Below are 18382 nucleotides of genomic sequence, written 5' to 3' on the forward strand. Positions count from 1 at the left end.
TCTCAATTTTTGGCCTCAATGAAAGAGAGGAGTCTCGAGAGAGCATCTCGTGAGATTTCGGGGTAATAAAAGTTGTAAGCTGCTAGGTAGGGGGTACCCAATTGTAGAAAAAGAAAATGAAGGAGAATCTTGGCAAATGCAGAAAAAGCGAGAGTGGAGTTCTCGACTGCAACGCGCGGAGGAGAGAGAGAGAGGAGGAGGAGGAGGAAGGGGGGGAGATGCGAGGCGACGACCGCGCGTAGGGGAGCTCGCAGCTCTAGGAAATGGAAACGAACTGGGAGATTGGGGGATGCGTGTTAGCAGGGACGAGCACAGACGGGCTTGGGGAGTTAGAGTTGTTGTCGCTGTGGAGAGTACCTTTTTTCATTACAAATAACGCAACAAATTTCAACAACCGCTTCTGGGTATCGTGGTTTAGGCCGTCGCATAGAAGTGATGACGGAAATGGGTTCAACACCCTTAACAGACTTTTTAGTGAGGGAAATCTGTGGATAAATATAGGCAAAAAGTACTAAGGTTCACTAGTGATTGGTTGGAGGAATCTTACTAATAAATGAATACATCTAGAGTAGTAGAAGGAGAAGATGGAGTAGTATACTACATGGTGGGATATAATAGGATTAGTTGTCTCCCTCCCATTGAGCTGTGACATTTGATATCTGTGTGTGCGTGCATAGCAGAAGCAGGAGGGGCGATTGCAGAGGGATATAGGGCAAGGGTTTGCACGATGGTGAAAGGCTTCCCAACAAGGCGCCCCACAAGGTGTAAAGGTGCAAAGATACTATGAGCTGTAGGGGTGGCGGTTGAGGCACATGCCGCCAAAAGGAAAAGGGGAGCGTGCAGGGCACGGCAAGTGCGATGGCAGATGCAAACATGAAGACCGCGAGGGGGGCTTATTCAGCTTTTTGTAGGAAGATGAGATTAGGAGAAATATATGTGCAAATGCGAGGAGGAGATGTAGGTATATCAGTGTAATTACGCGTTATAACACACATTTATTCCAAAAAAAATTAAATGATATAGAACTAAGTAAAGAGGATCTACATGTATTTTTCCAATCATGGGGTAATTGGCACAACATCAGGCCACCCGCAAATCTTTGCTTAGACAAAAAGCAATGGAAAATCAAACCTTTTTTGTACTCTACATAAAAGACAAAAGTCTAGCCTATGCTACCTTGTGTATCATTTTTCTCTAGCGATTCTCTCTCTCTCTCTCTCTCTCTCTCTCTCTCTCTCTCTCTCTCTCTCTCTCTCACACACACACACACACACACACACACACAAACAAGTACTTATTTCTTTGTATATTACTTACAACTATGTTCTAAATCACACCCTAGGGTTTTTTTCTCCACACATATTGCTTTGCTCTATAAAAACACCCCCATACTGCTTTCATTTTTTCTATAAATTTCCACTTAAGCTATAGCTTAACAGCTTTCGTTATAAAAATAGTGCCTATTTTCTGGGCTACACTGGAATAATATCCACCGTGGGATGGTACCCCTAAAGGGTTATAAATGGTAAAACAAAAAACATGAGCAGTTAATTTGGCAGCAATTAACGAAGCTTGACTCTCACTCTACAGATGTGCCACACACACTCTCTCTTCCATGCCATGATAATGGCGCGTAGGTTACTCTGCTCTACATAACCCAGCCTCATTAGAGGCGGCTGCTTTTGTTTCCCTAGTAAAAATGGCACCTTGCCTACTCAAAACTTGGAATGATGAGAGATACTGCTCACTACACGCCATGATTACTCGTGATCAACCTTCTTCTATTTAAGAGGTGAGGGCGCATTCTACCTCTCACTCAGCCTTGTGTGTATTTGATTTGCGTAAACTAAAAGAGAGGAATGTGTGTATTCATTCTCTATTGTGTCGTTATGGAGCTTGCAGCGCAACCTACACATGTCGGTTACTATATATTCTTCTTGGTATTATGGTTATCTCTCCTTTGTAAATATAGGTCTAAAGGTTATGTAAGCACCTTTGCTTACAGGCATGTAAACCGTTTGGCTTAGCTTGGTAAGGCCCACTGTGTGGGTGACTAAGTCTGACAGCGTATGGCATTAAAAGGTTGACTGGTAAAACACTTGGTATGGTTGATTATGGTTTAATGATCTAGTTACTTTATCTGTTTATGTTTTTTATTCTGTGAGCTTTGCATAAGCATTTCACTGCATAAAAAAAACAGGGCACGTAAGTTTTTGGGAGTATGGGGAATTAGTTGATCATATATAGCAATAAATGCCACAAATCTTTTTTATGATGTTAAGGGGTAGGAAAAGGACACGACCGGCGAAGGCTGAGAGCCATGGGGAGCCATTGTTATGTGGGAAAGGACAATCGATGTCCTTTCCCGACCGTTAAATGTTGGGGGGAGGGCGGGCCACTTGTACTAGTGTACCTGCAGACGTTCACAGGTGCAAGGCTAGCACCACGTGCTTGAATGGCAAGAAGTGATTGGGTCTCAGGGCTTCATATTTTAGTGATGACATGTTGCCCACATGGCTATCAATCTACCACTTTCACCATTCCGCCTATAGATGTGTCAGAGGGGCATGCAATTCTCAAGGCTGACATGTTGTCGCATCATTGGGTGCTCAACCCATTACAGGTGCTAACATGTTGACCATAGAGTCATGTATACAATTGGATTACGGCCAAGAATTGCAGAGGGTTGGATGGCCCAGATCTATAGCTCGTTGACCGTCTACTTTGACAAGCGTTTGCCTTTCTATACCTTGGGGACCCTTCGTTGTCCACATTGCTCTACATTACCTTTGAGTGTGTATGTATGTATGTGTGTATGATTCACCCCTCTAAGCTAGATAACACAATAGGGAGGAGTTGAAGAATCTTTTATCTACATGTGTAGATTTGTTTGGGGCTACTTACTACTTACATCTATATGTATTCTATAATGGGAGAAAGAGTGCTCTTTACCCATGTCGAAAACTGCGAGATTACGGCTAAAGTCCAAAAATGAGAGAAGCTCCTCTGCACACGATAAAGAGGGAGAGAGAGAAGGAGAGAGAGGCCGTCGAAGGCAGCCGGTTGTATTAGTACTTTTAAAGAAATAGCTACTTCACCCCTAGGCCCTGCAGTCGCTCACACTCTTACATTCACCGTTCATGGAGCAGATGTAGTGCGCACATGAGACAATCAAAGGAGCGTTCATTGGCATCAAGTACGCAGCTCACTGATCACCTCACGGACACATCTGACCAATCCCTTGTTTGTGCACATGTGCTGCTATCGTTGCCGCTAATGCCATGGTCTAATTGCGTGCATGTTAAAAGGCGATGGAGTGAGTGCCACCTCAGCCTGCTGCTGCTACAGCTTTTGCAGACCCTGTCTGCACTGCATCGTTCTTCCCGCCACTTGAACGTTGCAGCATTCGCATGAATGTGGTTTTGCGGTGAGACTAGTGGAGGAGCAGTTTGTTTGATACAGTTGTAGTCGTGGCAAGCGTGGCTGATATGGCAACCCCTTTTTGATTGAATATCCAACTCAACGTCTCAATGTGCACAAAACGAGAGATAGCCTGCGCACATGCACCTGTCTCGGTTGCCACCGGTTTCTTGCGCACATGCAGAGCGGTTTGCCCCGAGAAAACATTGGGCATTAATGTCACCTCCCTTTTTGTCGTTCACATAGCTTGCAGACGAGTCGGTTTGGTGGAAAGCACGGTGGTTTACTGCAGGGGCGTGCACAGCTATTGGTGGGCCTACGATGGGATTTCCACATCTTTCTTCGATCGTCGGCTGCATGTGCGTGGGCACAGAGAGAGAGAGAGAGAGAGAGAGAGAGAGAGAGAGAGAGAGAGAGAGAGAGAGAGAGAGAGAGAGAGAGAGAGAGAGAGAGAGAGAGAGAGAGAGAGAGAGAGAGAGAGAGAGAGAGAGAGAGAGAGAGAGAGAGAGAGAGAGAGAGAGAGGCAACGAAAAACTCCGATCGGTTTATTGAGTACCATACTATATTGCCCTTTCCAATAAAAGAATCAGCCGTTATTATTATTACTTCGTTACCATAGAGAAATCTGGCTTCTCAGGCGTTGTCAATTCTTTTATTTAATGTTTTATTTTCATCTGCACGGTGAGCTCGCAACTATTTTATGTACGATGGACCATGCATGCAATCTTCCTCTACCCCCATCATCTTGAAGGCATGTGGCTCCACGCAAGATGCTACTATGGGCACAAAAATACACAATTACATTGTTGAAAAAAGATGTCGTGCCTTGCACTATATATATGTCAAATGTGTTGCGCTTGAGAAATTCAGCAGGTGCAAAGCAAGTGTGGCTATGTTTACATCTTGAAGACATGTGGCTCTACGCAAGTGCTCAAGGAGCTTCTTGTCCGGCGTGTGGACTCTTGGAATGCACTAATTACAAGATTTTCCCCACACGGCAAAGCTGTTGAAAAAAGATGTCGTCGTTGATATGTATGCAAGCGAGGGCCTCTCTCCATATGCAATCACCCACATATGTATCTTGAAGGCATGTGGCTCTATACAAGATGCACATATGGGCACAATTATATTGTTAGTCAAAGATTGTTGAAACCAGATGTTGTGCTTGGCATTGCCTTGGTCGATCTGTATGCCAAATGTGGAGAGCTTGAGAAAGCATAAAAAGTGCTTGATGAGCTTCCTGTCTGGAATGTCGCCTCTAAAAATGCATTGATTGCAGGATGTGTGCAACAAGAGCAGCTCCAAAAAGCTCTACATTGTTTCCATCAGATGCAAAGCAAGTGTATCAGTCCAAATTCAGTCACCAATACTTTTGTCTTGAAGGCTATGCTTACATCTTGAAGGCATGTGGCTCTACGCAAGTGCTAGAGGAGCTTCCTGTCCAGAGTGTGAACTTGGAATGCACTGATTGCAAGATTTTCCCCCAGGGGAAAGGCCAAACTCTAGTCTATTTTCAACAAATACAAAGCGAGGGCCTCTCTCTAGATGTAATCACCTACGCATGCATCTTGAAGGCATGTGGCTCTATGCAAGATGATGACATGGACACAAAAATTCACAATTATACTGTTAGTCAGAGGCTGTTGAAAAAAGATGTCGTGATTGGCATTGCCTTGGTCGATATGCATGCCAAATGTGGTGTGCTTGAAAGCATAAAAAGTGCTTGAGGAGCTATCTGTCCGGACTATTGCCTCCTGGAATGCACTGATTGTGGGATGTGCACAACGAGGGCAGGGCGAGAAAGATATAGGCTATTTCCAACAGATGCAAAATGTGGTGTCGTCATGATAGCACGAGAAGTTTTTGATGGGGATCCTCTCTAGGATGTGCGCAACGAGGGCAGGGGGCGAGAAAACTATAGGCTATTTTCAGCAGATGCAAAATGTGGTGTCATCATGATTGCACAAGAAGTTTTTGATGGGGATCCTCTCTAGGTTGTCATCTCTTGGAGTGAGTGGATTGCAGGATATGGTCAACCTTGTCGTGGAAAGGAAACTCTTGGTTTTTTTTATCAGATGCGACGGGAAGGCTCGTCTCTAATTGCACTCACATATGCTTCCACCTCAAAGGCTTGTGGCCTCATACGAGATCTTCAAATACAATTTTTTTCTCAGTTTTTTTTAACAGAATCAAGGAACAAGAAATGCTCGGAACACAAGTCAAGCATACACAAGTAGAGCATGACGAGGATTAAAAGGAACGGGTTTTGCTTTTCTGACCGGACTAATTGCAGGATATACAACCTAGTTGTGCCAAGAAAGCTCCGGGTTTTTTTTACCTGATGCAAAGAGAAGGCATGTCTCTAATTGCAATCACCTACGCTTCCACCTCGAAGGCTTGTGGCCTTATACAAGATCTTCAAACACAATTCATTTTCTCAGTTTTTGATTAACAAGATCCGAAGAACAAGCAATATTCAAAAGACAAGTTAAGCATAGACAAGCAGAGCATGATGAGGGGTTAAAGGAAATGGGTTTTGCTTTTCAAACCGGACTGATTGCAAGATATACCCAACCTGACTCTTGCTAGAAAGCTCTAGGCTGTTTTTAGCAGATGCGAAGGGAAGGCCTCTCTTGTAATGGCACTCCAAGTAGAAGCATCGATTTTTATAAAATTTTGAAAAATTAATTAGCTTGGGCAAGATTCCCAAAGGAGGCATGCATGCGAATCAAGGAATTTGCCAATGTAATATTTGTTGCTAGATCATTTTGTAATACGGCCTTCTAAAGTGCTTCTCCAGCTGAGTGGTTACGTTCATCTATACAGCTCTAAATCTAACTCTGAAGCTCATTAAGGAGGCCCTGGGTGATCCAAGCTATTATCAGGGTCAAGAAGGAGTGGAAGCCACCCTCCACCACTTCCATCAGCTGGCAAGGAATTGCAAGGGAAGCATGCATCATTTCAGCCGCAACACAAGATGTTGATATGGACACAAAAATTCAGTCTGATATTGTTAGTCAGGGGCTGTTGATGAAAAAAGATGTCGTGCTTAGCAATGCCTTGGTTGATATGTATGCCAAATGTGGGTGGGTGTTTCACAAGAAGGTTCTGTCAAGAATGTTGCCTCTTGGAGTGCATTGGTTGTTTGTAGCTGATGCAAAGCATCAAAAAGCACTGGTCACAGGATACGCACAACAAGAGTAGGGCCAGAATCTCTATGATGTTTTCAGCTTCCTATCCAGTGCGCTTGAGAAAGCACAAAAAGTGATTGAGGAGCTTCCTCTCTGGAATGTCGTCACTTGGAATGCACTGACTATGGGATGTGTGCAACAAGAGCAAGGCTAGAAAGCGCTAGGTTGTGAATAATACTACAAGAAAACCATACAAAAGATATACACAAGTAATAATAGTCAAATGCCAAAGTCTATTGAGTGGGAATGTAGTACCTATAAAGTAGACTGCAACTAGAGGAACAAGCACTAGTTCCTACTGCCCCCCCATGAGAATGGTTGTTCTTCAATTCCTATGGAGGAGGTACATACCAGCACCTATAGTGATCCAACCCCCATAACATTAAGCCCAATTTATTTTATAAAAAAATTGTGGAGCAAGACCTTGAGTCCCAAAGCTGCAGCCTCAATAGAGGGCAAGGGGGCTTGTCGTAATTATAGACTTCATGACCATTGGGAGAACAAATGCACTAAACTTCAACTTCATATCCGTAGTGTGGACTCTTGCAATGCACTGACTATAGGATTTTCCCCACAAGAGAAAGCTCTAGTGTGTTTTCAGCAGATGCAATCACCTACGCATGCATCTTGAAGGCATGTGGCTCTACGCAAGATTCTGATATGGGCAACAAAATTCAAGCTGATATTGTTAGTCAGGGCCTGTTGTTGAAAGAAGATGTCGTGCTTGGCAATGCCTTCATCAATATGTATGGCAAATGTGGTAAGCTTGAGAAAGCACAAAAAGCACTTGAGGAGCTTCCTGTCCGGAATGTCACCTCTTGGAATGCATTTATTGTGGGATGTGCGCAACAAGAGCAAGGCCAAAAAGCTCTAGGGTGTTTTCAATGGATGCAAATCAGGTGTCTCTCTCCAAATTCAATCACCTATACTTTCTTCTTGAAGGCTATGCTTACATCTTGAATGCATGTAATGCACTGGTCGCGGGATACGCACACAGGAGCAGGGCCAGAAAGCTCTAGGTTGTTTTCAACTTCCTATCCGGAGTGTGGACTCTTGGAATGCGCTGATTGCTAGATTTGACACAAGAGAAAGCTCTACAAGCACCTACTTATGCATCTTGAAGGCATCTGGCTCTAAGATGCTGATATGGGCACAAAAATCCACAATTATATTGTTAGTTAGAGGTTGTTGAAAAAAGGTGTCGTGTTGGACACTGTCTTGGTCGATATGTATGCCAAATGTGGTGCACTTGAGAAAAGATAAAGAAGGCTTGGGGAGCTTCATGTCCGGAATGTTGCCTCTTGGAATGTGATGATTGCGGGATACTTCGTTAGTGATACAAACAGATTCAAAAATCTGGCAACTCGTCGGTCCACGTGGCACATGGTCGTTCCTTTGCCTTGCATTTTTTTTTATCCGAGCCTGTTGTTACAACTTTCATCAGCTTTTCACCTTCAGTTGTCTCACGCGTACAATCATCAGTCACCTGGTCCGATCCTCTCCAGAGTCTCTACACCACACATGTTGGCTATAGGATGCCCCTTATGGCCATTGCAACACTACGCTGCTTTCACCGGTGGATGCAAGGGAAGAGCTCTCTCTAAATGCAAATCACCTATCCTCTCCAGAGTCTCCACACCACACATGTTGGCTATAGGATGCCCCTTATGGCCATTGCAACACTACGCTGCTTTCGTTGGTGGATGCGAGGGAAGAGCTCTCTCTAAATGGAAATCACCTATCCTTGCACCTTTCAACCTTGTAGCCTTACTTACGCAAGACGTTAAGTGCAGGCTACTTAAAAAAGACCAAAAAAATGTATGCCAAATATGGTACCCTCACGAAAGCACAAGTTCGTCCTTGATGGGCTTCTTGTCCTAAATGTCACAGCTAATATGCCCAGCACGGTTGTGGCAAAGATGCACACCGGATGCCAAGGGAAAGGCCTGTTTCCAGATGCAAAATGACATGCTTAATGGCGGTTTGGTTGATTCTCTCTAGACTTTTATCACTTGGAATGTATTGACTACAGGATATGTCCAGCATGGCTATGGCAAGGAAGCTCTTGGTGGTTTTAACTAGATGTGAAGGAAAGGCCTTTCTCCTAACACAATCACCTATGCTTGCACCATCAAGGCCTATGGCCTAATGCAAGGCACTCACATGTGGGAGAGAATCCATGACTAGATTGTTGGTTGTGCAAAAGAATGTGAATAGTAATAATATAGTTGTGTATCCCAAATGTCAAGCATAGACAAAAAGAGTGTAAAAAACAACGAGCTGTCAGAACCAATTCAGCAGGATACACAAAGGTCCACCAATTTTTTGGTAATACTATAGTTGATACGCATCCCAAATGTCAAGCATAGACAGAAAGAGTGCCAAAAGCAATGAGCTGTCAGAAACAATTCAACATTCAACAGGATACACAAAGATCCACCAATTTTCAGGAAACACAATTTTTGAGTTCATATGCCAAATCCGGTGCCCGCATGAAAGCATGAGAAGTTCTTTGTCTAGAATGGTATCTCTTGGAATTTGCTGGTTGCAGGATATCCTCGACATGGCTGTGATAGATTCTTTATCTTTCTTATTATTTTTAACAAAGGCAAAGACATGCAGACTCTTTATGAGACAGATGGTGTGATCCATTAAAGAAGCAAAGACAAGCAGACTCTTAAACTTTCTTGCTCTTTTTAACAAAGGCAAAGTCATGCCGACTCTTTATGAGACGGCTGGTGCAATCCACCACTCGCTAAGGACTCAATATAGATAGTTGATGTCCGAGAATTGTAGTTTAAGGAAGGGCGCATTGCTCCCCTTGATATAGAGCGGATGCATTGCTTGAAGGGCTTCCTATCTCGACGATCATCAGTTGAAACTTGCTGTTGTAGAAGGATGTCATTCTTGTTGGCACTTTGCTCAGTATGTATACCGAATGCGGTTCCCTCACAAAAGCACAAAAAGTTCTTGATGGACATCTGTGTGATGTCGTCTCTTGGAGTGCGTTGATTTCATGATATATCCAACGTGGCTATGGAAAGGAAGCTCTAAGTTGGTTTTACTAGTTGTGAAGCAAAGGCCTTTCTCTAAATGCAACCACGATGCCATCGTATGATCATCCTCTAAATTGGTCAGCTCTTTGAAAGCTTGTGGCCTTACACAAGACCTTCACATGGATGAGAATCCACGATGAGATTGCAAGATATATCAATGGAAGCAGACAGGAAGCATGTTGGCAAGCTCATTCACAAAGCTTTAGCCAACATCATTGTGTTGGTTAGGACAATCGACAAATGAATGTCGAAACATGAGGTATGTAAGATACTCTATTAGAACCCAATGAAACAAACACACTGAAAATTGCATTGCAAAAGGAATGGCACGTTCCCTCATATTATAAAGCTTGGAGAAGATTGTGCAAACTCCCCCATGCAAAGAAACTTGCATTTTTTTTTTTCAAACATAAAAGAGGAACAACTTTTAAAAGTGAACATATTTCAAATGATCCGTCTCATCAATTTATATAAATTCTAACATTTCTCATGGTTCTTTTGCCAAGTACACCAATCAAAATTGAAGCTTCACGATTGTCGCGTATTAAAGAAAGTACCAAGAAAACATGCTTTAATGAAAAGTATCGAGCTCTCTCTCTCTCTCTCTCTAGAGATAATGATTCTCTTGTTGAATCTTCAAATGACACATCCACACTTACACAAATGACAAGAATGCATGCAAGATTAAATCAAAGAATTAATACAATCTAAAAGTTAAAAGACATATTTAAACATATCAAAATTGAAACATGAAGATCGTGGCATTGTAAACACATGACCGTGTCAACTTGAAGTAGCAAGATTTGTGGAAACAAAGCACAAGCTCTCTCTCTCTCTCTCTCCCCCCCTAAGCTTTTCTATTCTAGATTCTTGTTTTCTCTTATCCCTTGACTCACTATCCCTGGACTCACTTCAATTCAATACAAATGCGGCTAGTTCCTCTTCATCACAATTTTTCAGAATTGGCCGCTAGAGAACAAAAACAATGCAAATTTGCTTTTATCAAGGATGCACGTATGACTCCATTACCAAGAGGCAGGTCCAGCCGTTACTCACGCTGGTGCTACTTGCCTTCTCAGTGTATGCTTCCTCCTCGCCATGCAATTCTGTTGGACCTCACACCGTCCTCCCCATCACATTCTGTTGTGCGCTTAACTGTGATGCCCCCGCCCTCCCCTCCTCCCTCTTTTGTTAAGCGTGCCATCTCTCCATCTCTCTCTCTCTCTCTCTCTCTCTCTCTCTCTCTCTCTGTGTGTGTGTGTGTGTGTGTGTGCACGCGCGCGCGCGCGGGTCTGTTATGTTTCTAAGAAGAATTATAGCTGTCTTTACATTCAACAAAACTGGCAGGTGTAAACTTGAAAACAGAATGCTTGCACGGAACCATTTTGACGAGGCAAACATCTGTTTACAAAAAAACTAGCTTGAAAATTACAAAGAGAGGCAACCTGGAAATTGAACCGTGTATTACCAAACTGGACCATGTCTTGATTTCTTATAAATTCGTTGGCAAAGAGCACCTACCAACATAAATAATCACTTGGTTTGAGGGCGCCTATTCCCCAACTAATACAAGACTTTGCACCATTGATACAACACAAACAGACGTTTGTCACGCCATAAAATTACCTTCAAGTGCTGTTCCATAAAAATCTGTCACTCAACAGACTCAGACCCTCACATTTTATGCCGCTCTTCTTGTCATGAGCACCCCAAAAATAATCATGATGAACCCTGCATACTAGGAACCTTCTTTGATTTGAGAGTTTGCTCATTTACCACCAAAATCCATTGCCACCTACATAACACAAGGCTCGATCATACTTCATAGCATTGCGAGACAGCAGAGAACTGTTGTATCAAGCAGTTCCATGAACTTTCATGGGTTCAGCCAAAAAATCCCTGCAAAGCATTGAGCCTAGGCTGGCTTTGAGGGAAAGCAGGTGCAGGCAATCAAAGCAGAACTGACCATCACCATTCCCCATCAATTTAGAGCAGTCGTCTAATCTACAGGAACACTCGCTTTCTCAGATGTCCCTGCATAGCGCTGTAGGTACACCCAAAAAATGGATATTTTAACCCACAATCTGTAAAATTTACATTGCTACATGTGCTGTATGCTGTGGTAATAAAACCTGTTTTCCAAAGTCGAATGGGACATATTTGTATTTGATCATGTGTTGGAGCTGCCGCCGCATAGTGAGTACAAAGAGAACCACCCAGTAAAGTAGCAAGATAGGCCAGAAAACAGGAACGTCAAATATTGAGAAGAACGTCATGACAAATGCCACACAAAATGCTTTGGTTATTGAGTACCTGGACAAAGAGTAAAATCAAGGAAACTGAGGGCTTGCAAATGTTAAACAGCAAGAAAATCGAAACTGAGGGCTTGCAAATGTCTTAAAAATTCACCAGGCAGAAAGTTTTAAAGTTCAGAGACAATGGCACACAGCCAGTTTGCATTAGACCAAGGCATTATTCTAAACAAGAGGCAGGTGTTCCCAATTGGGAAAACACAAACCATAATCATACAAGATGCTGCCTGCTTTTGATTCAAGAGAGAGATATGTGAGGTTTGTCTGAGAAAGCTGTAGTTCTTCCTACTGTCAAAAAGTGCCTACTCTTCCTGCTACTCTTTTTGTTGCCACTAGCCATCTTTTAATGACCGAGCAAATCTAGGGAAAACCCCAAATTTTGCATCCAAATCTGCTTTTCCATCTAAATAGGAAGAGGGATACCATGTTCATGTGAGGATTTCCTGGATCGTGTGTGTGCATGTGCATGCCTATATGTGTGCACGCGTGCATGTGTATGTCTCCTCCGCACTCTGTTGTGAGCTGGCAACCTAGTGTTGAGCACCTGAGCAAACGCAACGTACCTGAGAGCCTAATATCCCAAGAGCTAATAGGGTCGTACCATAATTCATTGAAGTAGTGTAAATCCATAGCTCAATGCAGAAGGCTATTATACACAAATTCCATCAATGGAAGATATAAATCCCAATTAGTCTTCCTATCAAACTATGGATTGATGCAATCCATGTAGTCTAAAATGTTTTGAATAGACACATTAGCTACCTGTGGAGCTTCCACAACCTCGGATGTTGGAATGAAATAAAACATCTTGCTCAAACGATCAACTACTACCAAAATAGTATTATTTGCTTTTTGAGTTCTTGGTACTGCCACAATGGAATTATGGATTCCATGGACATACTTTGCCAATTTTGTCATCGATATTAATTTTTAACCTTCTCAAAGTATTTTCCAACTGAATTTAGTCACTCAAGTCCACGGAAAATAAAAAGAGAACAAGTGAAATTGATCAAGTGTTGATGGACCAACTGGTCAAAGCTTGGGACCAAAAGGGGAAAAGTCCATAAAAGAGCATAACTGCTAATTAGTTATCTCAGTCATATGTACAGGTCAAGGAAGGATAAATGTATCCCAGGCAACCTTGATCAAAGGTACACGACAAAGGAGATGACTGAGAGCAATTATAGGAGTCTAAAAATAGAAAGTGATAGTGCTAAGCTCAAGTCATTAAAATAAATCTTTAAACTCAAAGTATGAAGTCTCGGAAGCCTTAGGGTGAAATTCTAAGTTGCACAGGTTTAAATTTAGCAGGTTTTGGAAGCAGCTTGGTGGCACCTCCAAAGCACTATGCCAAGGCTTTGCACAAGAGGTGCAAGTTTTAAAGCCAAAAGGGTGAGTTTTATTTTTACCAAAGTTTATCATAATTTAGCAAGTCCTAAATTAGTAGATAGGTTGTAGCCCCGGGTCAGCTTCATAAGCCTCCAAGGTTTGTACAAAGGTCTTACACTCGATTTAATTAATAAACAGGTAAGTTTATGGTTTTTAATAAATGAAAGGGAAAAGCTAAAGACCAAGGTTAGATCAATCCTTCCTCATTTAGTAAGTTTGACTCTAGTCTTTGTTTACTAAGCTTGACTAGGCTTACTAAGCTTGACTAAGCCACATGTCCAAAGTAGTACACACTTGCTATGTGTGAACTTAACAAATGTGTGTGAGTGTATGTGGTGTCTCTACTTGCCAAGAAGAGTCCAAAGAGGGGGAGGGGGGGGAGGCAAGTTCTTCATGCAAGGCAAGCTAGGACAAGTGTAGGATAAGCATGAGTTGCATTATAGGGTGTTCCCACCTCATTGGCAAAGTGTTAAGCATTCTAATTGAAGACTAGTTGCACACTTGCACAAGCATATAAGGAGGGGCTCGTTGAGATTTTTGCTCTCTTGCTCCTCTCACACACTCTCTCAAGTGCCCAAGTTGGCAAAGAAAGCTCTCTCTCTCTCTCTCTCTCTCTCTCTCTCTCTCTCATGGGAGCTCTAGAGATGGACTCTATGCTCAAGCTCTTGGCTATGGCTGTAAATCCAAGCCAATGAAAGTTTCTTCTTCTCCATCTCTACTATTCTATTACTAAGCTATGCTAAGAGCTTGCCCATGAGCGCTTAAGCGTACACGGATTATCAATTCTCTTGCTTGAAAAATACTTCTTTTCACTCTCATCTTCCTCTTTTCCCGTAGTTCCTTTCTCCCCCGCTCGGGTGTTTAGAGTTTGGAAGGAGGGTTATACCATGGAATCTTGAAGAACACCATCTTCTTGGTTCAAGAAAAGCTCCGCAAGAGCACAAACATGTATTATAGCAAAGCTCTCGTTTGAGAGGATTATAATGTGCTTTTGGAGGGGAGGACCGGCTCCAAGAAAATCTAGTCCTCATTGAGTTTTCAATCTTAATTGTGTATCCTCTTTGAATTATGTGCATGATTATAGTGTTTTTTATGTGTAATCGTGTAAAGAAATCAGCTCAGCACAACCTATAATCTCCTTGATTTCTCTTCAACAAAACTCTCTCCTTTCATAGTTAAATTCCGTTGAATCTAAAAGTAAGCATTAGATTCTCTGACATTGGTATCAGAGCTCAGGTTTCTCTTTTCTTGCCTAAGAAGAGAGGTCATTGAGTAATCTATGAAAGATTAGAGTTGTTCATTGCAATAGGGCAAGTGGGACTGGGATTTATTAACTTGGTTGATATGAATGTTTATAGGGTACGGGGGACACATCGGGATCTATGGTCTTAATAATGGAATCTTTCATGGCTTGTAACCATTATTGAGCTATTAGCCGCCCAATAAGAACCGTTGCCAGCCTCACACTATTAAACCCACTCCACTATTCTTTGCAATTAACAATATCCTAAACCACGACTGTATTTACTTGAGTGCTAATTTTCAATGGATATGAGGAGTAGCAGCCAAAGTTTTGGAAGTACCTAGGAAAGAGATGACATACACATACAAGGAAATTCAATCATGGCCCAACATAATAGTGTATTCATGCGATAACTCAAGCTTGCAGTAGCTTAGTCTCTCAAGCATCTAGTAGACCAGGCCAATCTACTATGAAAGATGATAATGGCTAAGTAAAGGCATGCTTGCGACAGCATGAGCTCTCTTGATCCCTGGTCAAAGCCGTGGAATAAGAGCTAATGGAAGCGCAACCTCATCATGTGGTAGTGGTCGTAGAAGTTGTCCTGGGGTAAAGAAGCGAGCAGCTGTAAACCAAGAACCAAAGTAGTCAGAAGAGCACTCACTACCGACTCTCACCATACTCGCATGGTGCAAGGGATTGGAGTTGTATAGTCCACAGATAGAACCAGTGGTAAACAATAGCAATCCTCTATGTGTATCCACTTTATAGCTCATATGCTTTGTGCTAGTCTATCGGTAGCAATGCATGATGGGATGCAGCCTGGGCAGGTCGCCACGAGACGATCGAGCCAATCGCCACTGAAATCCGAGCCGTAAAAGGTTGGCTAGGCTCTGCTCAAAGTCATTTAGGCCCCTCGGCAAGACTTTTAAGTTGGTGGGTACTAGGAAATTAAACCAAAGGGAGTCAAATGGACACTTGGAGCTGCATGCAGAACAACACATACTTTCCAGAAGCCTATCCAAGAGGCCCCGGGGCACCCATTTTTGAGTGGGGGCTGATATTTGGACTTTAGAAGTGTGCTACACTGTGTGTGAGTAGTGGGTGCAGGTGATCACAGCTTTAATGGAAAGCTTGCCTTCTCCCTTGCTCTATGTAGCGCCATGATTTGCTCTCGCGCATCTCTCTCTCTCCTTTGCACATATGGTAATGCCCCACTAGTTGGGCTTCTCAAATGACCATGTACAAATTTGAGGGTTTTATGCCCGTTTGCCAAGGCAAGAGCCTTTTGTGCAGATAATCCCCTTTAGGTGCACACAATTTCATCGCAAAGGAAAGCAAAAACGGAGAGTTTTCTCGCGTGAAAACTCGTCCAATTCAGAGGGGAACAATCCCATTGCATGCGGGAGCCTCTGAGACACGCGTAGACGTGTTTGCTCCGCGCAAAATGTTGTGAAACAGAAAATTACAGCCTGCTGTGTTTTTTTGTAGGTTTAGGGTTTCGCACCTAAACTACAAGGTAATGCCAGAAAAGCCTTGGGAAAGCCTTGGGTGCTTGTAGAGGACAATTTAGAGAGATTTCCCGCGAAGAATCTCGTCTAATTCAAGGGGCAATTGACCCTACAGGAGCGAGAGCTCGAGGGCTACCCACAGAAGTGATCAGCACACGAATCGGTGCGCAAAACAGAGAATTACAGCTTGCTGTAATTTAGTTCAGGTTTAGGGTTTTGGCCAGTTTTGATGCCTACAGGTCCCAGGAGCTTCGGGGAAGCTAGGGAATCACCGAACAGGTGTTTTGGTGCAAATTGGAGGCCAAAAACAGAGCATTCAGCGTGCTGTAATTTTTCTCCGGGTTTTGTATAGTGCTCCAAAGTGCGTGGAAAGTCACCGATTGCTTGGGATTTTGTCTGTGGAGACTTCTATTGTGGTTATGCTACCGAAATCGTGTTAGAGTAGGGGAATTTTAAACCGATAAAAGTGGGACAGCTTGTAGAAGTTTACAAGTTTTTCTCAAGTGTAATAAGAATAAAGAAATACCGAAAGGGGCGCCAGTGTTTGGGGCCAACAGGTGTCGTCGTCTGCTTGGGAGAGCTCTAGCTGCCAAGTCGTGGTTTGTTTTGAAGTGTAATTCCAATCACAGGCTTATTCGTGAAGTTCCTTTGTGTCGTAAAGTTAAACAGTTTATCAAAGTAAAGATCGGGTGAAAGCTAAAGTCTACCACCCTACAGGCCGGTTTTAGCCCAAGTATGATAGCCTGCAAGGTGTGGCAAAGAATAAAATCCAATACTAAAACTTATGTCCATGTCTCCATGCTAGTAAAAGGTAGGGAGAAGAAGAGCATGGGACTCTGCCGACTACCTAGAAGAGAGCGTGCCTTCTGTGCACGCCGTAAAATGCGAACCAATAACAACCCAGTGCTATGACCGTTGTACTCAACTCTAGAAAACTACCAAGCTGGCGGCATAGAAGCTATGAAGGATAGAGAAACATGACGGGGCGATGGGCTGCACAAAAGGGGTGGAGAGGGTGGAGTGCCATGGGTGAGGGTGGGGGGGTTGGGGTGGGTGGTAGGGGGTGATGGAGCTGCAGCCTGCAGTGGCAGTGGGTGAGGGTGGAATGGGAGAACTTAGAAGGGGATGGTAAAGATGGTAGCGGTGGAAAATCAATCTCCACAACAGAATGTGAGTTAGTCGTGGGTGGATGCCGCGAAGTAGAGGGTATGTTCGGTAGTGGCTAAACCAATGAGTAGTTGAAACCAGTGAGATTGGCTATCGAGGTGGTGGATGTGGTGCCACATGAGGCAGTGTCCATCAAAAGGTATGGCGATGAGGGGCCTTTTGCCAACCCTCCGCTATTCCCTGAGGTGGGGATGTTGTGGCTCAGGGCGACGAGGAGGGTGGGAAGGGCAGTCTCTCACCATGTGCCCAAATTGATGGCACCTGAGACACTAATCGTAACTACCAACCTCTGTAGACGAACCTGCTCTGTAATAGGATCACAAAGCTATATTGTATTCAGAAAATGCGTGTCATCAAGTGCGTGGACCTATATCCGGGGTGTGCCGATCTTGTAGCCAATGAACCTGGTATAACCAATCCCACCTAGCCGCTACACCACTGACAAAAAGGAGAGAGAGAGAGAAGCAAGGGATCCGCTGCTGGCGATCAAACTCCTCAACGTGGAAGTCTGGTGTCCAGCACTCTAAACCAACAACCGGGTCCCTACAACGACAGGAGAGCGATTGGAGAGAGACTCGGCCCAGTAGTTGTCTGAAAGTTGCACCCGAATGATGCCACAGCCCAACATGATGAGCTCCAAGATACTGCCTTTGGAGCCACCAAGGGCAGCCACTCCCAAATTGTCTTGCGTGAAGGGGAGAGGCCCACCATGCGCCCAACCATTGTCCAGCCCAAGAAGTTTTTGGTGCCCGCCTCAATATTGGCTAGGTCCTCCGTAGTCAAGTCCTATGTCCAAGTAGAGGGTGCGTGGGCAGTTGTCATGACGCCCGGTGCACGTGCGGTGGCCGCCATGGAGCAAGAACTGACTAAGGATAGAAGTCCTCTCTCTCTCTCTCTCTCTCTCTCTCTCTCTCTCTCTCTCTCATTTTTATTGTTTTGCAAAGAGAAGAGGCTGATTTCTATTACTTGACAAGTCCCTCCGCACACCCAAATGGTGCCAATTTTGAGGGCAAGTACACAATTGTTTACAAAGCGGGCTCGAAGGCAAGAAATTGGAAATGTAAAAACTAAGGACAATCAAGACTGTAGAAACTGA

General features: G+C 43.6%; 1 protein-coding gene across 1 annotated transcript in view; it reads right to left on the reverse strand.

The window, feature by feature from the left end:
• Positions 1–11106: 11106 nt before the first annotated feature.
• Positions 11107–18382, reverse strand: part of LOC147440204 (protein RER1A-like) — a 47067-nt gene continuing 39791 nt past the window's right edge. The window contains exons 2-4 of the mRNA XM_086529995.1: positions 11800–11980; positions 11634–11711; positions 11107–11462 (exon numbers count right to left, since the gene is read on the reverse strand). Of these exons, the coding sequence (XP_086386121.1) occupies positions 11667–11711; positions 11800–11980 (226 nt within the window). The 3' untranslated portion in view covers positions 11107–11462; positions 11634–11666. The remainder of the gene's footprint in view (positions 11463–11633; positions 11712–11799; positions 11981–18382) is intronic.

The sequence above is a fragment of the Adiantum capillus-veneris genome, chromosome 15 (genome assembly GCF_014529385.1).
Source record: "Adiantum capillus-veneris isolate H3 chromosome 15, ASM1452938v2, whole genome shotgun sequence".
NCBI classification, from domain to species: domain Eukaryota; kingdom Viridiplantae; phylum Streptophyta; class Polypodiopsida; order Polypodiales; family Pteridaceae; genus Adiantum; species Adiantum capillus-veneris.